The sequence below is a fragment of the Macaca thibetana genome, chromosome 19 (genome assembly GCF_024542745.1).
Source record: "Macaca thibetana thibetana isolate TM-01 chromosome 19, ASM2454274v1, whole genome shotgun sequence".
NCBI lineage: Eukaryota > Metazoa > Chordata > Mammalia > Primates > Cercopithecidae > Macaca > Macaca thibetana.
The window spans coordinates 44,479,952-44,504,330 of NC_065596.1; the positions used below are offsets into that span (position 1 = coordinate 44,479,952).

The 24,379-nt window shown below is 54.2% G+C and overlaps 1 protein-coding gene across 6 annotated transcripts in view; it reads right to left on the reverse strand.

Annotated features, from left to right (window-relative positions):
* Positions 1-23,797, reverse strand: part of AKT2 (AKT serine/threonine kinase 2) — a 52,970-nt gene extending 29,173 nt beyond the window's left edge. Inside the window, exons 1-4 of one of the 6 annotated variants that reach the window (XM_050769113.1) lie at positions 18,155-23,227; positions 17,527-17,672; positions 11,956-12,078; positions 3,867-3,996 (exon numbers count right to left, since the gene is read on the reverse strand). In XM_050769113.1, coding sequence (XP_050625070.1) covers positions 3,867-3,912 — 46 coding nt within the window. In that variant the 5' untranslated portion in view covers positions 3,913-3,996; positions 11,956-12,078; positions 17,527-17,672; positions 18,155-23,227. Of the gene's footprint in view, positions 1-3,866; positions 3,997-4,813; positions 5,203-7,389; positions 8,379-11,955; positions 12,079-17,526; positions 18,078-18,154; positions 23,228-23,589 lie in introns of those variants that run through there. The other 5 variants (XM_050769112.1, XM_050769109.1, XM_050769114.1 and 2 more) reach the window with 5 other exon arrangements.
* Positions 23,798-24,379: the final 582 nt, after the last annotated feature.

The window sequence follows — 24,379 nt, forward strand, 5'->3', positions numbered from 1 at the left end:
TGCTATGTTCATGGATGAGAAGACAATATTGTTAAGATGGCAATACTACCCAAAGAAATATACAGATTCAATGCCAACCCTATCAAAATTCCAACAGGCTTTTTCTTTTTTCAGAAATAGAAAAGTCAATCCTCACATTCACATGGAATTTCAAAAGGCCTCAAAGAGCCAAAATAATACTGAAAAAGAAGAATAAAGTTAAATACTTTCCAATTTCAAATTTACTATACAAAGCTACAGTAATCAAAACAGTGCAGTATAAGGACAGCCATACAGACCAATGGAAGAGAATTCAGAGCCAAAAAATAAAGCCAAATATCTACACTCAATTGATTTTCAACACAGGTGCCAAGATCATTCAATGGAAAAGAATAGTTTTTTCAACAAAGAGACTATATTTTTTCAAAACGAAAGAAAAGGAACCTAGAAGAAAAAATATCCTTACAATATTTTTTGTTAATTTAAATACTGTTCCTTGCGGAGCAGGGAACAGTGACCCATAGGCAATGTGCCCAGAGTAGCCTATCCTCACAATCTTATCCCTATTCTGCAGATGAAGAAACTGAAGCAACTGGATATCCACATTCAGAAGAATGGAGTTGGACCCCTACTACAAACCATACACAAAAATAAACTCAAAACGAATTGACCTGAATCTAAGAGCTAAAACTACAAAAAACGTCTAAGAATACATATGAGTAAATCTCATTACTTTAAATTTGGCAATGAATTCTTAGATGACACCAAATGCACAAGCAACAAAAGAAAAACTTAAAGTGAACTCATCAAAATTAAAAACCTTTGTGCATGAAAGGACACTGTCAGGAAAGTAAAAAGATATCCTACAGAAGGGGTGGAAATACCTGGAAATCTAATAAGGGTCTATTAACCAGAATACATAAAGAACTCTTACAATGCCAACAACAAAAAGACAAACAGCCTGATTTTAAAATGAGCAAAGGACTCAAATAGACATTCCTCCAAAGATACACAAATGGTCAACAGAGAGATGAAAAGATGTTCAGCATCATTAGTCATCCGGCAAACATAAATCAAAATCACAATGAAGGCTTACACAAAATCACAATGACGGGGTGGCTTACACCTGTAATCCCAGCACTTAGGGAGGTCGAGGCAGGCAGATCACTTGAGGCCAACAGTTCACGACCAGCCTGGTCAACACGGTCAAATCCCATCTCTACTGAAAATACAAAAGTTAGCCGGGCATGGTGGTGCACACCTATAGTCCCAGTGCTTGGGAGGCTGCGGCCTGAGAATTGTTTGAACCCAGGAGGCGGAGGTTACAGTGAGCTGAGATCGCGCCACTGCACTCCAGCCTGGAAGACAGAGCAAGACTCTGTCTCGAAAAAAGAAAACACACACACACACACACACACACACACACACAATGAGGTACAACTTTACATGCCCAAGGATGGCTGTAATGAAAAAAAACAAGTGTTGGCAAGGATATAAACTGACACCCTCATGGACTGCTGGTGGGAATATAAAATGGTGCAGCTCCTTCTTCAAAAAGTTAAATATAGAATATATCACCCCAAGGCCGGGCACCCCAGGGCCCACCTCACCTTGCCCACCTCTGCCAGCTGCTACTCAGAAAGATGGGCACTGAAAAGGCCAAAGAGTGCAGGTGTGCACATGCGTGTGTGTAGGGTACAAACCTGAGACAGGTGTGTCAGAGTTAGGCCATCCCAGATGACAGAGCAGGCCTGTGGCTGGGTCATCTGGCCCCTTGTAACATGAATGGGGACACTCAAGACCCAAGAGAGGCCAAGACTCATGTAATACCATCAGTAACCCCTGCCCCTCCGACAGTTCCGCACCCATCCCAAGGCTCTCACAGTCCAGCCTAGTGAGCCACAGCCTCCGCACGCGCAGGCCACGGGACAGGAGCCCATGACCCTGTGTACTAGCATACCACCCACTCACCATGCCAAACATTCATTCAACCATTTACTGAGTGCCTACTATATGCCCACCATTTTTAGACGTGCTGGGGATACCACTGTGAAGAAGCCCCATGAAAATGCCTACCCTCGTAGAGCTGATGACATCAGAGGTCTGGCTCGTTAACCCACTTTACGGATGTGAAACCAAGGCTCAGTGAGGTGACATGGCTTGCCCACAGTTACACCAAGAGGAAGCAGCAAACCAAGGTTAGAACCTTGATAGCTGCCAAGGCTCAGGAAGCTCCATCGACAACCCCAAACTCCAGGCTCAGGCTGGGGGACTAGGCCAAGGGACCTTGAAAGCCATCTCTGTCCAGAAAGAGCAGCAGGAAACCAATCTCCTCTGCTCAGTCAGGTGCGGAGACTGCTCCCAGGAAGGGGCCTCCATCCCTCATGGCTGCTCCCTGTCTGCAGGCTGGTACAGTGCAGGATGCACGGCTCTTCCCGATGCCTGTGGCGCCAGCGCCGTCAGCCTCCTGCTCCTCTCTGAACAAGATCACTTACTCAGGACTCACTGGCTGTCGCCTCTGGCATAACTGTGAGGCTCACTCCCCGACTTCCTTCAGGCCTTTATTCAGATGCCCCCTTCTCAGCGAAGCCCCCTCTGGACACCCTGTCTGCCTCAGGCCCTCCCATCCTCACGTTGCTTGTTTTTCCTCCATGGCTCGCGCCACCGTGTGACACGCTTGTCTGCCTGTGAGCTGTCTGCCTCCCCCATCAGCGCCCAAGATACCAACACGAGGATGGGCTGTTTGCCTGTTTGGCTCACTGCTGGACCCCGGAACCTAGAACGGTGCCTGGCCCACAGGCGCTGCTCAGCTCGTGTTTGCTGAATGAATGCCAAGTGCTCACAGGGCAGCCACCCCCACACCTGGGGCCCTTCCTCCCAGGGGGAGGCCCATGGAAGCTGGCCCGGGACAAAGTCGTCTCTCAGCACGTGGCACTTCTCCCCATCTGCCTCCCAGTCTTGCTTGGCAGCCACTTGGGGACAAACAGCCCTGGGGTCAAAAAGGGTCTCTTTCCTGTCCTAACTTCACTAAAAGGGGACCTCAGCTCCCCACTAGTACAAATGGATTAGATCATGCATCAGCTCACGACATCACAGGGTTGCTCTTGTCTGGAGTGCCAAAGCCAAGGTCCTTTTCCATGGCCTGCGGGCGCGACATGGCTGGACCCTGCGTTGCTCCCCTGCTTGCCTCCCCCAGCTCGCCCTCGCTCACACTGCGCCAGCCACGCTGTTACCAGAAAACACCAGGCACATCCCCACCTGGGAGCCCCCGTCCTTGCTGTCCCTCTCCCTGGGACACCCTTGCCCAGCCAGTGCCTCACCTCCTCCAGGCTCCAGGCCTCTGATCACTGCCCTTTCCTCAGGGCAGCCTCTCCATGCCCCCCCGCCCCCAGCCCACTGCCCTCACTCACAGTTCCCACTTTTCACCCCAGCACTCGCCACCTCAACATTCCATGTCTACTTATTTACTGTCTGCCCCACCCCCACTGGAACGTAAGCTCCATCAGAGGACCACTGTGTCCTGGAGCCCAGGGCTAACTGGCACAGCACACAGTCAATGAATACTTGCTAACTGAATGAATGCTGAATACTGCCTCACTGTGTTACTTCAGTGATGTGACTTCCCCTCTCTGGCCCTCAGTTTCTTCATCTATAAAATGGGGCTATGAATGAGCTCACTCATGCACAGGCAGATCCCCACTCTCCTGCCCAGGTGACCGCTGAAGGAGTCCATGAAACAGGGGCATAAGCAGCTGTGGGTCTGGGGCTGCGGAATGCTGGCTCCTCAGGCTGGTAAGACCCTCTGCCTCTGCCTCTCGGGGCACAGCTTCCACGAGGAGCCAGCGTGGGAGAAGGAAGCAATCTGGCGGGCAAAAGCGGCCTCTTACCGCGCTTGTGGAGCCAGCCTTCTTTGATGACAGACACCTCGTTCATGGTGGCAGCGTGGCACGCTGTCACCTAGCTCGGGACAGCTCAGGGCAGCAGGACATGCAGGAGGCGCTGTGGACAGGGCACAGTCTGCAAGACAAGAGAGGAGCTGGTCAGGGTGGGAGGGGATTCCACACCAGCCCCTTCCCTGAGGACACCGAGCTCTGAGGCCCTCTGGCTGCTCTGCCCACTCGGCAAAGGGTAAGGCCAGCAAGGGTGGCGTGGAGCCCTGCTCTCAGGGATCCATTCTGAGCAGAGAGATGTGGCCATGTCCCCAGAGACCCCAATCTGGGGAAGCAGAGCTCCCTGGCCTAAGCGCAGGCCAGACCCCGAACTCAGGACACTCATGCTGGGGGGAGGTGGCCCCTCCAACCACAGTCACTCCTGACTGAGCGAGCATCGAGGTAGCCGTGCCCTGTCCCCCGTGTCACTCCTATGGCCCAACACTGAGGTAACCCAGTATGAATCAGACAGCCCAGGGCACCTGAGTGCGCAAAGCCACCAGCATCTGCCTGTCCCCTCACCATCTTACACACACGCACACACACGTGCACACATGCGCACACAGAACCACCAGCATCTGCCTGTCCCCTCACCATCTTACACACACACACACACACACACACACACGTGCACACACGCGCACACAGAACCACCAGCATCTGCCTGTCCCATCTTACACACACACACACACACACACGCACTCTTTTCTCTCTCTCCTCCCCCTCCCTTCTTTCCAAAACAGGAAGCCACCAACCTGCCACCTTCAACAAACTAAGCACACTCCCGTCCCCCAATGCCATCCCACGCCACTCCCCAAGCCTCAGCGGCCTCCCTCCCCCGGTCAGATGATAGAGTAAAGACAGGTCTCAGACAGCCCAAGATCTTGAACAAGAAAGTAACCTACTGCGTATGCACGGTCTGGGGCCTAGCAGCCAGTCCCGGAGGCTTGACCAAGGCCCTGGTCCCTACCCCAAGACCTCCACTTCTGTCCTCCGGGACCAGCAACCGACAGACTGAGGGACGCCGAGGCCACTGCTTCGTCTCAGGTTCCCGGAGCAGAGGGGAGGAGGGCGCAAGGCAGCGCCAGCTGGGCCCCTACCTGGAGCCTGGGGCCTGGCCAGGGTCCACAGAGACCAAGGCGCCTTTGCCTTTCCCAGCCTGGGGTTATTTGCGGACAGCAGGTCGGGAGCTACGGTGGCCCCCAGAGAAGTGGCAGCTGGCTCTAGGGACACCGTGGGCATCAGCTTTCTCTCGTGCCCCAGGGGAGCTGGTGGGCCGGACACGCTACTGCCTGGCATGTGACAGTGGCAGGCTGCCCAGGCCCCAGGCAGAAGGAAGGGAGGTAAGTGGGAGGAAGCGGGAGGAAAGACAAGATGGACAATGACAGGGAAGTAAACAGGAGGGTGAGAAATCACATTCCGAGCTCCAAGCTGCAAAGGCAATGATGTGAGGCTGGGAGCAGCAATAAGGGGCTCCCCTCGCCAGCAACATGCCCGGCACCCCACAACCCCAACACACAGGACTGCCACACTCTCCATCCTCAACATCCCCCACATCTCAGCTGGGCAGTGGCTCACGCCTATAATCCCAACACTTTGGGAGGAAGGCAGGAGAATCCCTTGAGCCCAGGAGTTTGAGATCTGCCTGGGCAACGTAGTGAGAACCTGTCTATGTAATTTTTTCTACAAAAAAATTAAAAACTAAAAAATTAGCCAGGCATGGCGGTGTGCACCTGAAATGTCAGCTACTCGAGATGCTGAGGCAGGAGGATCACTCGAGCCTGGGAGGTCAAAGCTGCAGTGAGCCTTGATCGCACCACTGCACTCCAGCCTGGGTGACAGAATGAGACCCTGTCTCAAAAAACATAAATATGTATGTATTTCTATATCTCTCACTGTTCTGTGCGTCAACCTCTAACATGACCACCTCTCCCCATCCTGCCGGCGGCCTGGCTCTAGTCGGGTCTGCCCCCACCTCTTCCCCGAGTTCCTACGCTCCACTCTTGCTCCCTTCCCACTCACCCCACATTCAGCAGCTAGAGGGATCCTCAACGCTGAAGCTTTCTCCTGCTCAAAACCCTTTGTGGCTCCCTGGTGTTACGAGGAAAACAGCCAAACTCCTCAGCTGAGGATCCAAGACCCTTCAGGACCTGGCCTCTGCTGCCCTGCGTTCCAGGTGCATGAGCTGAGACGTGCACCTAGAAAGCCCTCGGGAAAGGCTAAGGACCATGACATTGACCTCTCCAACCTCTCCGCCCCACCCCACTCTCCGTGTTACGCTTCTGTCACTCAAGCACTGCCCTCTGGCCTCCATCAGGGACAGGGCCTCCTTCTGGGCATTCTTCTCCCTCTTCCTTGAGGTCTCAGCTAAACCAGTGCCTCCTCCAGGAAGGCTTCCCCACCTCAGAGGCTGCACTGTGTGCGCTTTGTGCACCCTCGAAGCAACCCTCCCAACACCCATAAACGCTAAGGCAGTGCACCAGCAAAGCATCTGATATCTAATGAGCAAAGGAAGAAAGAGGCCAAATGCCCACAACGGATCCCCACCCCGGGAACAGACACAGCCAGGGACACACTACCAGACTCTCTTCACGACACCAATCTTTTCTGGGGTGCATCCTAGGCTCCAGATGGTACCAGCAATAGAATGTCACTGAGACACAGCCCTGCCTTCCTGAGGCTCACAGTCTGGTGGGAGGGGCAGAAAAATACACAGAGACACAAATCATCAGGAGATGGGGAGGCTGGAGAGTGGGAAGAAGAGGATGTTAGCTTGGTGTGGGGGACTTGTGAGCAGACGCCCGAGTTAACTGAGGGAGTGAGCTGTGTAGACACATGAGGAAATGCATTTCAGCAGGGGAACACAAAATGCAAGGACCTGAGGCAGGAGGGGGCCTGGTGAGCGGAAAGTCAGGGAGAGGTGGACAGGGGAGAACACCAAGGGCCTTCTGGGCTATGGTTGGGACTGAGAGAAGCCCATCCCCTACACGGACCTACACCACGCCTTCCCTGATGCAAGCTCAGTTCAAAATACTTCCCACATCGCTGGGAGGGAGAACTCAGAGTCCAAAGGAAGGGCTGATGTGGAGGGAATAGAACCGGGGCTCCATGTCCCATCTCCCCGCTCGCTGGCCCACAGCAGCCCACGGACATTGACTCTTAGGGCCCCCGTGATGCAGTAGCACTGGGGCTACTGGCAGCACTAAAGCACCCACTGTGGGCCCAGGACTCGGCCTACTGCGTGGTACCCAGTGAACAGCCAAACGCACGGCTGCCGTTACTCCAGAGAGAAGCAAAGGCAGACAGGCGTGACCAAGAGCGGTCAGGGTTCCAGAGTCCGAGAGCCACCGCCAGCTGCGTGGCCTTGGGCAGGGTGCCGGTGCTCCCATGGAGTCACTCCTGAATATTCCCAACACCCCATCAGATAGTCGGTGACCATGCCCAGGTGAGGACAGAAGCTCAGAGAAGGGAAGCTGTTTACCTTGGGTCTCCCAGCCGAGAAGCAGTGGAGGCCCTGGCCGCTGCTGGGATCAACAGAGTTGCTTTTTACAATCTCATCTCAGCAACTAAGGAATCAGCACAGCTGGAGGGAGAGCAGGCGGAGGAGTTGAAGATCCCCTGCGTCCCGCCTGGATAGTTCCCTGTCCTCCTACTGAGGGTGGCGCCTCATCTGAGGTGTTCGTGACGCAGTCCTGTGGTGATGAAATACCAGCCACTGCAGCCAAGAAGATGGCCTGCTCACTGGGGGGCTGCCGACGGAGGACACCAGGCGGGGGGACAGAGACTTGTCTGTGGAACCCCCGCAGCACGCCCTGCCGAGGGGAGTCCCTGCACGGCCCCACCCCACTCACTACTTCCTAAGGTGCCTGGGCATGAGTCTTCTGAGGGCCTGGGCCAGAGCTGCAGCTGCTGACTAAAGGCAAGCCACCTGGGAGGCAAGGTAAAAAGAGCAAGAGCACCTCACAGGAGAGGACACCCACACAACCAAGAAACACACATAATCTCATTAGTTACAGGGAAATGCAAATTACAACCACCTACTTGGGATGGCTCGAATTTTAAAAACTGACAAGGCCAGGTGCTGGCAAGGATGCAGAGGAACCAGAACCCTTACTCACTATTGGTGGGAGTTGCAAAATGGTTCAACCACTGTGGAAAACTGTTAAGCAGTCAAAATTAAAGCTCAATATATGCCTACCCCATGACCTAGCAATTCCTCTCAAAGACATTAGTGTACGTGCAAAAGACTTGTACTAGAATGCTGACAGCGGCAATACTCACAGTAACCCCAAACTGGTTAACAGACCGGGAGTCCACCCACGAGAGAATGGATAAACAAACACGTAGATCCACAGTAGAACACTACTCAGCAACGAAAAGGACTGAACTGTTGCTAAATACAGCAGAGAAGGGGTGAGAGAACGTTACAGAATGAAAGAAGTCAGACAGCACTCTGCCCACGCCCCTCCTGCAGTCTGGAGCCCTGTGACCACTTGAGTCAGCTCCTACCCCTCCCTCTGCTCGAACCCACCGCCGTGCAGCGTAAAAGCAGCCCCAGGACCCTACGCAGCCTGCACTATCCCCCTTTGCTTCTCTGAAGGCACTTCACTTCAGCAGTGCCAGGACACACCAGGACAGTCCACCTCAGGGCCTTGTACACACTGCACCCTCAGGTGGAAACTCGGGCCCCGCCCCACTCTCTTCAGCCTCTGCTCACATCCCTTTCTTGAGAAGCCTTCCTAACCTCCCTAGGCAAAGCACGCCCACCCTACCTCCCCTTACCCTTACCCTTCATTTTCCCCAAGCACCCATCACCACCGATGTTACTGTATGTGTTTGTTTACGCTAACTGCCCACCACCCGCACTGGAACATCAGCACAGCGAAGGCAGGACCCTTGGCTGCCTTGGTCACAGTTGGTTCCCCAGAGCTTTGTATGGTGCTGGGCACAGAGTGGGTACTTAAGTATCTGTGGAATGAACGTGTACAGAGTGAAGCCCTGTGCCCAGAACAGGCTCAAAATAAGCTCAATTCCTTTCCTTGCCACTTACTAAGTCCTTTTTCTCTCGCCCCCTCTCACTGACCTGGTTTTGATGCCAGACAGCACAGACGGGCTAGGGAGGCAGGTGGGGAGGCAGAGATCTGCGTCTCTTGGAGCTGGAGCTGGTGGGTGGGGCTCCCTTCCTAGTGTTGCGGAGGCTCACTGGGGAGGTGGCAGCGACCTCCTCAGGAGCCTCTGTCGCCTGCACTCAGATCTGTGCCTTTCCACAGTGCTCAGAGGAAGACTTGCTCAGGAGATAAATTCAAAGACAACAGGAAGCTGGACGTGGTGGCTCACGTGTGTAATCCCAGAACTTTTAAAGGCTGAAGCAAGAGTATCTCTTGAGACCAGGAGTTCAAGACCAGCCTGGGTAACATAGCAAGACCTTATCTCTACAAAAAATACAAAAATTACCCAGGTGTGGTGGCGCACACTGTAGTCCCAGCTACTTGGGAGGCTGAGCTAGGAGGACTGCTTGAACCCAGGAGGTTGAGGCTGCAGTGAGCTATGACTGCATCACCACACTCCAGCCTGGGAGACAGAGCAAAACTGCGTCTCAAAAAACAAAGAAACAAACTAAAAAAAAAAAAAAAAACTGGTCGGGCATGGTGGCTCACACCTGTAATCCCAGCACTTTGGGAGGCCAAGGCGAAAGGATCCCCTGAGCCCAGGAGTTTGAGACCAGCCTGAGTAACATGGTGAAACCCTGTGTCTGCCAAAAAAATAAAAATATAAATATAAAAAGTAGTCAGGCGCGGCGGTGTGCACCTGTAGTCTCAGGTACCTGGGAGGCTGAGATGGGAGGCTGACTTCAGCCTGGGAGGCAGAGGTTGCAGTGAGCTGAGATTGTGCCACTGCACTTCAGCCTGGGTGACAAAGCCAGACTCTGTCTTAAAAAAAAAAAAAAAAAAAAAACATTCAAAAAAAGCCAAAGACAACAGGAACTAGTGGTGTAACAGGTGGCATCTGCTCATGGGAACTCAGCAGAAAGGCACCTGGGGCAAGACAGGAGGGAACCAGCTCCCTCATCTGCCACAAGTCATTCACCACTCTACAAACTGGTCCCAGCGTCTTGTGAGGGCATTCTGGTAAAATTGATAAAGTGGAAAATGTCCATGTGCTTGGAGGAATTTCTCCTGCAGAAAATGCCAGTGCCGGGGCACAAAGGTTCTAAGGTGGGAATTCTCAGCCTCAGCACTAGTGACATTTGGGGAGAGAGAATCCCTGATGTGGGGACTCTTCTGCACCCTCAAGAGGTTTGGCAGCATCCTGGGTCTCCAGTCACTAAAGCCAACAGCACACCCTCCCCTGGTTATGACAATCACACGTGTCTTCAGTCATCACCAAATGTCTCCTGGGGTACAAAACCACCACCAGCTGAGGACCGCTGTCCTAAGTATGTACTGCTGAAATAGGGAAACCTGGCAACAATCTAAAAGCTCACAACAGGGGTCCGGTGCTATAATATTGGTTAATAACATGACTACTAAAAAGAGCAAGGCTCACATAGCCCATACCACGTGCCAGGCCCATCTGAGTGCTTTGTACATACCAATATAACCCTCACAGCAACCCTCTGAGGCAGACATTCCTACTGTTTCTATGATAATGAGGAAACTGAGGCACAGAAGTGAAATGACTTGTCCTATGACCTGATCTCAGGAAGTACAGGTGGCCCGGCTCCCCCACGACACCGTGCCACACAGCCTTCAGAGTCAGGCAGACCTGGACTGGGGTCCTCTCTTGCCCACTTTCTAGCCTCCCAAGCCTCTGTTTCCTCCTGTCCCTGCAAGGACAGACAGCAGGGCTTTCATCACAGGCTCACACAGGGAAGGGCTCAGCACAGCACCCAGCGCGTGAAGAGGGTCTGGCCACGCAACACAACAAGCCATCCTGAGCACGGAAACACAGAAACCAGCCTCGCTGTGCCGACACTAAGGCCATCAGCATTCGCTAACGAAGGCTCGCGGCACAACAGAACTCAGGTGGGATGCCTTTTCTGAGACACACACGCACATGTCCTGTCACCTCAATTCTACAATATGTGTATTGTTTCACATGCTGACGTCACTGAGATTGGCATGTACCTCGCAATCCATGGATAAAACTCACCTATCGCATTCTTTTCAGAAAAGCAGTTGTATGATCAATAATGGACCTTATAGGACACACTGTCTTAGACTTCAGGGCATGAGGAGGTATGTGTTTAAATCTCACACGCACAGAAAAAAGAAATCCGAAGGAAATACCCCACACTAACAGAGGCAGGAGAGTGGGTACAGGAGTCAAGGCAGCCTCAGGAACCAAATGCCAGCGTTTCAGCCCTGGCTGTGTCACCTGCTGTGGGACCCTGGGCAAGTCACCAAGTCACGTTCCCTTTCTTCACCTCTGTTTCCTCATCTGTATATCAGAGATAATAACCACACATACCTCTAAGGCTATTGGGAGGGTTCAGTGAGTTAATCCACAGAAAGTCCTCCCAAAAGAGCCAGAAAGGGCAACTGCTAAACACGTATCAAATATTATATCATCATTGGCTGGGCGCGGTGGCTCATGCCTGTAATCCCAGCACTTCGGGAGGCCGAGGCGGGCAAATCACAAGGTCAGGAGGTTGAGACCAGCCTGGCCAATATGGTGAAATTCTGTCTCTACTAAAAATACAAAAATTAGTCGGGCGTGGTGGCGGATGCCTGTAATTCCTGCTACTCAGGAGGCTGAGGCAGGAGAATTGCTTGAACCCAGGAGGCAGACGTTGGAGTAAGCAGAGACTGCGCCACTACACTCCAGCCTGGGGAACAGAGCAAGACTCCGTCTCAAAAAAAAAAAAAAAAAAAAAAAAAAAAAAAAAAAAAAATCATTATTTCCTCTGATGGGTGGAGACACGGGAAACTTCACTTTCTATACTGTATGTTTCTGAACAGGTGAATTTTTTACCTATTCTACCTCCTTGGTGAGAAGGTGGCACGGAAGAGACTTTTTTTTTTTTTTCCTGAAAAGGTCTGGGTACCTCAAAAAAAGAAGACTTTTTTTTTCTTTTTTCTTTTAAACACGCTCCCCACACTCCCCATACTCGCCCCATCTGTCTGCTTGGAGCAGGTGGGACTGGAGGCAGGTTGAAGCCGTGGGCAGGCTGCAAAAGAAACAGGGACAAGAATAAGCACAGAGCAGATTCCTTCTCCTCCCTGCCACCCCCCCAACACACCTTCCCCCTCACACCACCCAGGGCCTTAGAGCACCCACAGAAATCATGTCAAATATTCTATTCTGCCTGGCCACGGGCTGCACACATCCTGAGAGTTCCACGCTGCGACCAGCAGGATCCTCCAGGCAGTTCTGACCCTGTCCCTTCCCTGCTCAGGACCTCTCCCCAGGGCCCATGGATCATGTCCAAGGCCCCTACGGAGGCTGCCAGGGGCCATTGGCCTTGGCCCCGCCTGCTCTCCAGCCTCATTCGTCTGCTCGCTCCAACACACAATCTCCCCTTCTCCTGGCCCCAGGAGGACTCCCCGCTCTCACATCCCAGGACCTTTGCACCTGCTGTACCCCCTGCCTGGCACTCTGTTCATCCATCTTCCTCAGGGAGGCCTTCCCTGACCTCCCACCAGCAGCCGACCCTCAGAGCTCAGCCTTCCCTTCCCCTCACAGCACTTGCCTCTGTCACCTGCATGACTATGTGGGTAATGTCGCCTCTCCCACTGGACTGTGAGTTCCACGAGGCAGGGACACAGTCTGTCCTAGCCCCCATTGTGTCCCCAGTTCCACTCAGCACAGGGATGGGCCCATAGCTTTCATTATTTCAAGGCAGGAGTGGTGAACAGAACGACAGCATTTGTGCCAAGTGAAGGTAAAACAAAAAGTCCTGCATTCATTCATTCCACAAATATCACACCAACCCTGCGTCATCACTGCTCGGGTCACCAGGGATTCAGCAGTGACCAAAACAGAACTCCCTGCCATTGGGGAGCCGGGGGGATGACGGAACAGGCAGCAAAATAAAAAATAAACATATAAACAAATTAGGATAGCCAAAGCTGACAAATGCCATGGAGAAAAGGAGCACTCGGAAGATTCAGTGCAGGGAAAGGGAGCAGGGGTTTCCGATTTAAAACAGGATGGTGACAGAACGGCGCACTGAGGCTGTGCAGTCTGAGCAGAACCGGAAGCAGGTGAGAGCGCCAGAGGAAGACCTGAGGAGGAACACTGCAGGCAGGCAGGCAGGCAGGCAGGGGAGGAGCAGGGCTGAGGCACCCACAGGAGCTGGTGAAGGGGAGGGCTGGGAGATGTAGCTAGAGAGGAAGCTGGGGACCGCTGGGCAGGGCCTTGGGGGCCACTGTCAGCACTGTGGCTCTTATTTGGAGTGAGAGGGGAACTCTCAGCCTGAGGAGAGCTGGGGAGTGGGGGAGGGGCAGCAGGTGGAACCCCTTGCACCCAGGGTGGGGCAGGAGTCCTTAGGGAGACAGCCTTCCTCTCCAGGAGCTGTCCTCAGAATAAGCCCTGGGCACTGGCCTGATGGGCTCGCCACAGGCCTCAGTTGAGAACCATGAGGACCCGTATGCAGCAGATGAGAAAACCGAGAATGGGAGAGATTCGGTGAATACCTACAGCGAGAGACAGCAGGGACACAGCCAAGGAGCCCGGACCCCTGTCCTCCGAGTCCTTAGTGGCCTCCACCTCCCTCTGCCTTTGCTCCCAAGAGACAGGGCCACCTCCCATCTTGTGTCACCTCCTCCTACATCCCGGCCAGCCCTCCCTTACCGTCCCTGATGTGCACACATGCGCGGGAGCCCTCCACTCGGACTGCATGGGGCGTCCCTGACCCACGTCGCTCTGCATCGCCACCACCTCCCTGGGAGCTCCGGGACAGGGCCCAGTGGCAGAAGGAGAAACCGGTGGGTCTGCATCAAGGCTAATACTCAGTGAGTGCTCACAAAGCACCAGGCATGGATTAATGTTCATCTTCAGAGCCAGCCTGTGTTACTATCCCCATTCCTCACATGGGAAAACTGAGGCCCAGGGAGAGAGTCACATGCACACAGTCACAGCGAGTGGGTGCAGGACAGGGGCCGCAACCAGAGCAGAACTAGCCCACAGACCTTTCCGTAACGACGGAAACGTGGTTACTAAACGTTTGAACGATGGCCAGTGCAACTAAAGAACTGACTTTTTACTTTTATTTAATTGTAATTAATTAAAACTTAAAAAGCCATATGTGAGGCCGGGCACGATGGCTCATGCCTGTAATCACAGCACTTTGGGAGGCTGAGGCGGGTGGATCATGAGGTCAGGAGTTCAAGAACAGCCTGGCCAAGATGATGAAACCCTGTCTCTACTAAAAATACAAAAATTAGCCAGGCGTGGTGGTGGACACCTGTAATCCCAGCTACTCGGGAGGCTGAGGCAGAGAATTGCTTGAACCCGGGAGGCAGAGGTTGCAGTGAGCCAAGATCGCACCACCACCCTCCAGCCTAGGTGACAGAATAAGATTCCGTCTCAAAAAAAAAAAAAAAAAAAAAAAAAGTCCATACATGGCTAGTAGCTACCATTCTGGAGTGCAGCTCTATAGAATCCCTGCTAATTAAGCTTAAGCACCAGGAGCCTAAAGGCAGGAGGCGGGAGTGTGACTCTCACAGGCCCAAGAGGAGCCAGATCATCCCAGCCCGGCTAGAAGCTCCCATGCTATACCCAATCTCTCCCGCATCCCAACGCCTTACCTGGGGAACTGGAACAGGACTCAGGCCCAAACTCACACCTCTAGCCAACTCAAATCCTGACTCTACCACTTCCACACTACACAGGTTCTCTGAACCTCAGCTTCCGCATCTGTAAAATGGAATCTTCTTTTTTTTTTTTTTTTGAGACAGAGTTTCGCTCTGTTGCCAGGCTGGAGTGCAGTGGCCAGATCTTGACTCATTGCAATCTCTGCTTCCCAGGTGCAAGCGATTCTCCTGCCTCAGCCTCCCGAGTAGCTGGGATAAAAATTACCCACCACCATGCCTGGTTAATTTTTGTATTTTTAGTAGAGATGGGGTTTCACCATCTTGCCAGGCTGGTCTTGAACTCCTGACCTCGTGATCCACCCTCCCACCCCCCCTCCCCCCGCCCCCGGCCTCCCAAAGTGCTGGGATTACAGGTGTGAACCACTGTGCCTGGCCTGTAGAATGGAATCTTAACAATCTGCCCAAGCACGTGTTTATGTTATCTCAAAAGATAAGTTTTGTAGGCCAGGTGCAGTGCTTCTCGCCTGTAATCCCAGCACTTTGGGAGGCTGAGGCAGGTGAATCACTTGAGCCCAAAAGTTCAAGATCAGCCTGAGCAAAATAGGGAGATTCCCATCTCTATTTAAAAAAAATTTTTTTTTTTAATTAGCCAGGTGTGATGGTGCGTGCCTATGGTCCCAGCTACTCAGGAGGCTGAAGTGGGAGGATCACTTGAGCCCGTGAGGTCAAGGCTGCAATTAGCCATGATGGTGCCACTGCACTCCAGCCTGGGTGACACAGCCAGACCCTGTCTCAAAAAAATAATGAAAAATTTAAAAAGATAATTTTTCTGATAACCATGGGTTGTCCTGGGGACCCAATGAGATGGCTTCACATACAGCTGGGGACAAGGCCAGTGCTTGAAAAACGGGTAGCAATTACATAAAGGACTCTGAAGTGAGGGGCCATCCTGAGCCTGTCAGAGCCATGGAGTGGCAGCTAAGGTTACTGCTGTCACTACTTGGTTCTAAAGGAATTATCCCGATAATTTCCAACATACCCCTATTAACTTTTTGAAAATATCATCTAAATGAAAACACACAGCTAAAAAGAGTCAACGCCCTGAAGACACCTCCTCCCAACCCCCAAGGCCTTCGGACACCAGTATGAGAAGCTGGGCTCTAGGGGACCCTGTCTCCAAAGCAGAATATGGTCTGCTTTCTCCATCCCTGGCTGCCACCTGAATCCAGCCAGCTCTCTCCCACACAGGTCCCTCCCCACCCACCTGTGTCCTTCCTCTTTGGGGATAAAGCCTTGGCTCCACACCACAGCCTAGGCCCTGAGCCCTGCCACCCTGCTCTCTCCCCTTCACCCACTCCCCCGGCTCCAACCACATGGGCCTGCTGTTCCACCACCCCTTGCGGCCTTTACCTGGCTGCACCCCTGTCCAGCCCACCTCCTCGGGCTCTCACATCACAGGGGCTCCTCAGCAGCCTTCCCAAACCTCTCTCCACTCTAGATCCAGCTAGATCTCTGTCCCCTCCTTCAGCCACACCAAGCACTCACAGGTCAACACAACCTCTCTGCCACCTCTGATCGCATCCAGAACTACACGTGGCACACAGTAGTTATTCAATCAATATTTGGTGATAGATGGAATACACTAATGACCAAGAACAGCCAAGGGCTGGCTCCTGAGGCTGTTCAGCAATCAGACCTCCAGTGCAGCGGGGACAGGGTGCCTCCCATCCTCATCCCTTCCCCCTGGGCTCTGGGAAAAGGAGGGGCCAAGGCCATGGTATTGGGGGTGGAGAGCAGCAGCCACACCCCACCTCCCGAGCAGGCATGGAATGGAGTCATTTCTAGATGACTGAGGCCTACTTTGTGCCAGGTCTGTCTAGGAGAAGAGAAAGCAGGAAAGAAATCCTGATGACAACAGCGACAACTCCAGTCACAGCAGGCAGGACAAGGAGATGAGGCATTCTTCAAAAGGCAGCTTCGCTGACAGAGCAGGGTTCAACCGTCATGCCTATTGGACTTTGGGCAAATCCAACAACCTCTCCATGCCTGTTTCCTCCCCAGTAAAACAGGGACAATCGTGACAGCAAGCTGCCAGGCTGTGGTGAAGAGGAGTAAGAGCAGACACCTCAAGCTCTGCAGCAGTGCCCAGCACACAGAGGAGAAAACTACTCACGAGAATGACCCCAACATTCTATGTGGCTCCCTGGGCCTGTTTCCTATTTACAAGATGGGGGTGCTAACACTGCCCACCTCCCAGGCTGCTGTGCAGGTCTGTAGAGCTCATACACAGTGTCTGGCTGGGCAGGAGTGCAGCGGTGGGAGTGATTCATACTCCTGTCTGGAGCCCTCCCATCAGCTAACAGGCCCCACCACTCTCTCCCAAGGACCAACAACAAGCCCGTGCCCACTGCCCCGCAGAGCCCCTTCTGTACTCTCAGGTGCCTTCAGTCCTGTCTGGCAATCACCAGAAGCAGCATCAGCCCAAATTCATCCCACACCTCCTCAGGAGGCCCGTGCTTTCCAACACAGCAGCTCCCTACATCCTCCCCACCACCCCACTCAGCAGGAAGGTTCCCGTTCACAGCTGGGCAAACTGCACCTCAGGGAGATGAAATAAGGCCCCAGGGTTCCACGGCCACCAAGAGGGGTGCCAGGAGCAGGGTTCTCACCCATGTCAGCTGCCCCTGGGACCAGGCCACTCAGCAGCCCCAGCTGGGTAACGGTACACCAATGACCCACCAGACCATGAAGAACTCAAAGCCAGGCTGGAGAGGAGAACCGGGGAGCAGGAACTGCCCCAGCCCGTTCAGAAAGGGCCCACGAAGTGGCAAACCAAGGAAGGCTTGGGTTTCTGGCCTCACCCTTAGAAACAACATCTGCGAACGAGCTTCTCCGGCAGGACGGCTGGGCTGAAGAAAATCCTGCGGGGACCTCTGACATGCAGTCTCCTCTTGGCCGGCCTGGCTTGCCGTCCCTTACTCGGCACACTCAGAGCACCCGGGCCCTGCTGTGGGTGCCGAGTTGGCAGTGGGTCTTGCCCCAAGGGGGCCAGGCTGAGCTCCCACCCAGCACCCCTCCCACACTCGCTCCCTCCCTCCTGGTCCTGCTCCCAGGCTGTCTCCCCCAGTTGGGCCTCTCGCTGCTTGGCTGGCTATCCAGAAGAGCCTGCCATGGAACCACCCCACCGTGCGGCCCGGAGGCCTGTGGTTGAGGGCCTTCCGCGGAGAGCTCTGGGAAGCTGAAGAGAGGCCCGGGGAGGGGTGTCCCTGGGTCCTCCAGGGGCTCGGAGCTTAAGTCTGAAAGACACTCCTTTCCATCCCAACCCATCCCAGGGGGTTTCTGGGGACCCTAGAGATTTGTTCTGAGAGGCTGTGCTCCTTCTAGGAAGATACCCTGGAACACACCTCAAAAAAAACAAACGCCAGGGCGTCTGCTCCTGCACTAAGCCTTAGGGGTGAGCCCATGGGTGGGATCAGAAGTCACACTCACCAGGGGCTACTGAGCTGTGCTGCAGGAATCTCTGGAGGCCCAGATTCATAACCTGTCCCCAACACTTCCTGGCTGGGGGACCCAGCACAAGCTGCAGAGGCTCTCCAGGCTTCAGTTCTCACTGCTGTAAGGCGGGAATCAGAGAAGCTTCCTCCCGGGTCTAACATGTCTTCCCCCAGATACTCCCATGGCTCTCTCACGGCACTCCAGTCCCTGCCCACACGTCACCTCCTCAGGGAGGTCCTCCCTGATCACCCAGCTACAGTGGAGAAACATGCCCACACTCTCAACCTGGCCCTCATTTATTTTGCCTTCGTAATATCAACCACACCTGAGGCCCGCCAGAGACCTGGGTGCTGGGCGCCAGTCACAAGACCTGCTCTTTCCAATTCCAGAGGAGCACCGGGAATGGTGCAGGCCTGCAGGCCCACTGTAGCGTGGACGCAGGGTCAGCGGGTGCTGTCTGTATCAGGTGTGACTGCTGCTCTGCGTTGCTATTCAGTATTAGTCCGGCTGGTTGGGTTGGGGAGGGAAGGGCAGAGAAATCAGCCCAACGAGCCTCCCCTCCTCTTTCCCTAAAAGTAACAGCCACGGGCTCTGGGGAACACGGTGTGAAAACCACAGGAGAGGGAGGCAACCCTCGGACCTTTGCTGGCTGTAAGGCAGTGATGCTACCCGAGGGGAAGTGGGAGGCCTGTGAAACGCCCTGCTCCGCTCAGTTAAATCTACCCACCCCCCCAGGCAGGAGCCTGTGACCCTCTCCTGTGTCACCTACTAACACCCTAAATCTGACCAGGCTGTTCCTGCTGAAATTTCAAACTCCTTCACAGACAGTCCACAAGGCTCCCAGTGACAGGGCCCTGCCTGCCCCGCAGCCCCTGGACTCATCTCCTCCCTGCTCCCTCGCTCTGCCAAGCCACACAGGCCTCCGTGAGGTTTGTCCCTGCACCTCACCAAGCTCTGTCCTCCCTTCAGACCTTTGCACTATAGTTCCCTCCACCTGGAGGGCTGTTCCTTCTCCTCCCATCCCACATGACTGCCTCACCTTGCCAAACTGGGATCAGCTTAGAGGCCCTCCGCGCAGCCGCATGCATCTAAAGTGCCCAGTCTGTCACCCGGTTTGAATTCGCTGCCTAGCACCTCCCCTTCTAACCGGCTCCTTGCTTATTCACTTGTTTCGGGTTGGCCTCCCTCAGCCCCACAAGGATAGGGACTTTGACAAGCACACCGCTGTATTTCCAGTACTGATGCAACGCTGGCACACAGGAGGCGCTCAGTAAATGGTGGTGGGTGAGTGAAACCTTTTCCTCGGCTCCACAATACCCTTAGGATCCATCCTCGCCTCTCACCCAGGCCCACAGGCCAGTGCAGCACAGCCCCTGGCAACCCCTGCAGGCACTTCTGCTGCTCTCCTGCCCAAGCCCAGCCTTCCTGCCACTCCTGGAACTGCGAGCTGTGGTGGACAGGGGCAGTGGCATGCACCTATAGTCCCAGCTACTCAGGAGACTGAGGCAGGAGGATCACTTGAGCCCAGGAGTTCAAGACTAGCCTGAGCAACACAGCAAGACCCCTGTTTCCACAAAAAAATTTAAAAATTAACTGGGCATGGTGGCATGCACCTGTAGTCCCAGCTACTCAAGAGTATGAGGTGGAAGGATCACTTAAGCCTAGGAAGTCAAGCCTGCAGTGGGCTGTGATCACACCACTGCACGCCAGCCTGGGTGACAGAGTGAGGCCCTGTCTCAAAAGAAAAAAGAAAAAAAAGCAAAGCCTGACCTCTGAAAAGACTCAAATGTGTCTACCTTGCAGGGGTTCAGGGCTGCAAAGTCACTGTGTAGAAGTGGAGTGAGCCCAGGAGCTGCCCTTGTCAGTTCTGTCTTGATTGCATGTCTCCTCCGACCTCTGTTTCTGCATCTGGAAAACTGAGATGCTAATTTCAGCCCTGATTTCCTCCTAGTGCTCTCTGACACGGTTCTGTGAACTGGCAAGGGCCTTCAAAGTCCTGGCAGAAATACTAAGAATTACAATTGCTAAGATATACCAACGGCTCACCATGTGTCGGGCACTCTTCTCAGTGAGGAGACGTTTCAGGTAGGCTTACTGTATGCCAGCATAGTTATGAATGCTTCCCACAAATTAATCCACTCAACCTTCACAATAATCCTATCAGGTGGGAATTATCATCCTCCCCATGACACCGATGATGAAAGGAGCTCAGAAGGATTGGGAAGCCTGCTCAAGATCACACAACCATGGAGTGGCAGGGCTGGATTTGAACCCTGTGCTCTCACTCGCTTCCATGCAGCTCTTTACAGAGGCTGGAAACCAGAACATCGAAGTTCTGGATCCTAGCTGGGCCAGGCTGGGGAGCTGGATCCTGGAATGCTCAAGGGGACCAAAAGTAGGGGGTGGGGGAGGCTGGATGCCTCAGTTCCATAACATAATCATGACTGCCAACCAAGACTTACACAGTGCCAGGCACCGTTCTCGGAGCTTCTCGTGGATTAATTCATTTAATCCTCACAACAGCCCAAGGTGGGTGTCCTTCTGAGACCAATGTATGGGAGTGAACAGTGTGGTCTGAGGCCACAGAGCTAGAACCCACTTCTCCATCCTGCCGCTAGCCAACGCAGGTCCCTGGTAGCTGTGTCACCTCCCGCATGGCTCTCCTGCTGTCTTCTTCTCCCAGCACACACCTGCCCAGCGTTAAAGGATGCCCTGGCTCCACTCTGAGGAAGGACCAAGAACTGCTGGACTGGCTGCAGGCAGAGGTGCTCAGGGCAGCCTGAGACTCAGGGGTGAGAGGAAGGAAAGACATAGGATACTCACCTCTATAGGTGGAGGACAGAGGACAGAGGTGACTCTATCCTATGTCTTTCCTTCCTTTCACCCAGCCTGGAACCTGGTGAGCAAGGAATGCATGGCACTAGGGGCTCAGTGACCTGGGTTCAAATCCCACCCTGGCGCCCATAGGGTCTGATAAGACCTGGGGGAAGGCAATTCTTCCTCTGAACTTCAATTTCAGACTGCAAAAAAAGGACACAAATACCATATAAAACCCGAAGCACAGGGCTGGGCAGAGTATATGCTCATAGACAAAAGCCACTGCTCCAGTTTCTCCTTGACAAGAGGATCTGAGGCCAAGGTGGGCCAAGGGCTCACATCACACCTCTACCACTTCAGCTATGAGACCTCAGGGAAATCTTTACACTTCACAGTGAGTGAAATGATTCCTCATCTGTAAAATGGTATCACACTTCTAACTAGCTTGTAGCTCTCCACCAAATAGGCCTAACCACAGGTACGTTTTGAGACTTAAGTGAGGTCACATGTGCAAAAGCCCTGTCACACGCCTGGCATGGGGTGAATGCTATAAACACTGGGCATCCACTAGCTCTGGAAATGATTTGCCTCTCTGAGCTGCTGTTTTCTCATCTAAAAGGGAAAGCATAACAACAGCGCCTACAGCTCTAGAATTCAAGTATTCAGCAAGTTTATCTCTAAGAAGCATTCCAAACAGTGTGTGGCCCACAGAATGCATTCAGTTACTGTCAGCCATCAATTTCGTGATTACTGTTTTCACTGCCGCTGTTAGCCCCATCAGGCAAAGCCTCTAAAAGGTGGCAGAAGGAGAGGACCAGAGGAACAAAACCCTAGTGGAGAAAAATTATACAGAGCCCCTACTGCCTCACAGACTGTGGGACCTTTCTCCCCAGAACCACAAGGCACGGAAGCCAGTCAGCTTGGAAATCACTGCTGCGGACTAGGGGCAACCGTCTGCCCCCTCCGACCACATCACCAGCCCAGGTCTGCTGGGTCAATCAGGGACTGCAGCCAGTCCTCCGGGAACTCCAGACCCAGAGCAAAGGCTACAGGGCAAGCCAAGGTCATGATCTGGCCTAGGGAGCAGGGACACTGGCCACAGACCTCTGGGGCTGGCTGCTCCCAGCACCAGTCCACAGACCACAATAAGACACCAGATCCACGGGGGATCGACTGTCCGAAGCCCTTCAGAGCAGCCTTCCTCCTTGGGCCAGGCTGGGCCAGGGGCACCCCCCTCCAAGTCCCCTTGGCCTATGCAAAGAGGAACAGCTGGGAAAACAACTCCCGGCCTCACTGCAAGGCCAACTGTGACTGCCTTGGTGGGAAGTGTAAACATGATGTGTGACTGATCTGGTAACCGGGAGACACAAACAGCTTCGTGGCCAGCGACAGAGGAGCATGTAATGGTCTGCGTTGGTTCCCGGACCCTTCACATCCACTGCCAACCAAGGTCAGCCCACGAGTGAACTCCTGCTTCTCTGGAAAAGTAGGAGTGGATGAGGTTGAAAAGCAGCCCACTGGAGGCCCTAGTTACTCCAGCCCAGGCATCTTGCTGAGCCCAAGAGGTCTCCAAATGAGAAGAGGTCCTCACAATCCTAAGATCAAGATGCCCCCAGAAAGCTTTCCCGGGGGGAAGAGGTGTTCCCCCAAACACTCCTTCCTCCCAAGTTTTAACAAGCTGGTCCAGGGGCACGGCTCCTCAAATCCAAGCCTAATCCCTCTTCCTCTTCCGAATGTGGAGCCTAAAGCTCAGACAACTTCAGTGACTTCCAACGCAGCTTTCCTCCCTCCCCTATGGAAGGAAAGAACTGTTACTGCCTGGTGAAAAATCTGAGAGGGTAATGGAATCCAGAGCAGCACCTCCGTGGTCCAAAGCACCCCAGGAACCATGACGTTCCCTCCAAAGTCGTTAAGAAGTTCAATAAAGGCTGAGCTCAGTGTAAACCCCCAACCCCACACACGTCAAATACAAGAAACAGAAACCCCTTCTCACCAATCGGAATCACAGTCCTCCCAAAATACGCCCCTAAAATCCACTAGGGCCTGTCCCGCCCCGTCCCAGTCCCTTAAAGATCACAGACATCACAGTCCTCCTCTGATTTGGGCTCCCCTACGTTCTAAGCAGGGCTCCCCCAACGCCGTGGTGATACTACCCAGCCACACTTCGGGAAGCATGCTCCCAAGAACCCCCACCCCTGTAAATACAGCACAGCAACGGCTTCCACAGCGCCAAAAAGGTACACCCCTCTACACTTGATGCAGCGCGCCCCCTCGAGAGTTTAGCCCGCGCACGCCAGGCTCGATCTGCCCGCCGCGCCCCACGGGTCCAGCCCCCGGCCCGCGCACGCTGGGGCCTGCGCTCCCTGTCCCGCACACTCGCAGCGCTCCCCTCGCCGCCTCAGTGGTACGGCCCGCCGCCACCTCCCCCGGCCCCCCGCGGCTGGTCCCACCGCCCCCTCTCGGCCACCCCCACTCAGCTCCGGAAGGGGGGGCTCGAGGGCCGCGGTCCCCCCGGCGGGCACGGGTGGTACAGCCCATCGCGGCACCGCGGGGGGCCCGGACGCGACCATCGCGGGGGGAGGGCGCTCGGGGACACGCGCTGGCGCACTCACCTGTCACCGGCAGCCGCCCAGCCTCTCCGGCGGGGCTCTACCCCCGCCCATCGCCACGCTGCGCTGGTTCCCGTTCCTTGTGTTTCCCGGCAGTGGCTACGGAGCCCGCAGCGGCGGCGGCGACGCCTTCTCCGAGCCAGGCCCAACGGCTCGCGCGGCGCGGCCCCCCCGCCCCCTCCCCCCAGCCCCCGCTTACCGCCCCCTCCCACCCTCTGGACGGAAATACCGCCCTCTCGCGCCACAAACAGGAAGTGACGTACAAAGAGCCGGAGAAGAACTCTGAGAGAGCAAGAGCGCAAGCGCAGGGCAGAGAAGGAGGCGGGCTCACAGCAGGGCGCCTGCGCACATTAGACAACTTTGGGCCTGTGTGGGTTAGAGATTGGCCTCGCTAAGGCGTGGGGCGGAAAGCCGAGATGGGGTTACGCAGGCGCAGTAGGACTCCGACAGCTGCTTTCCCTAGGGACTCACCGCAGCGATTATTTCCCGGCAGCCTCTAGTCCGTATTTACATACGCTTTGATCTTGTTTTACTTCGTTCTGTGTTCTTAAAGGAATCCGGAGCGGGAGTGAGTTAGGAGGGGTTTCCTTTTCAGTGAACTCGTCATGGTTGAGCTCAGGCTCTGAAGCCACACAACCCGAGATTTGAATTTCCTCCTTTCTGGTGACTGTGGGCAGAAGGCTTGACCGTTTTCTGTGCCTCAGTATCCACATCTGCTAAATGGAAAATCATCCCTGTGTCGCTGGCTTTTGAACTATTTTAATGTAAACAAAACGGTTTTTACAAATTAGTT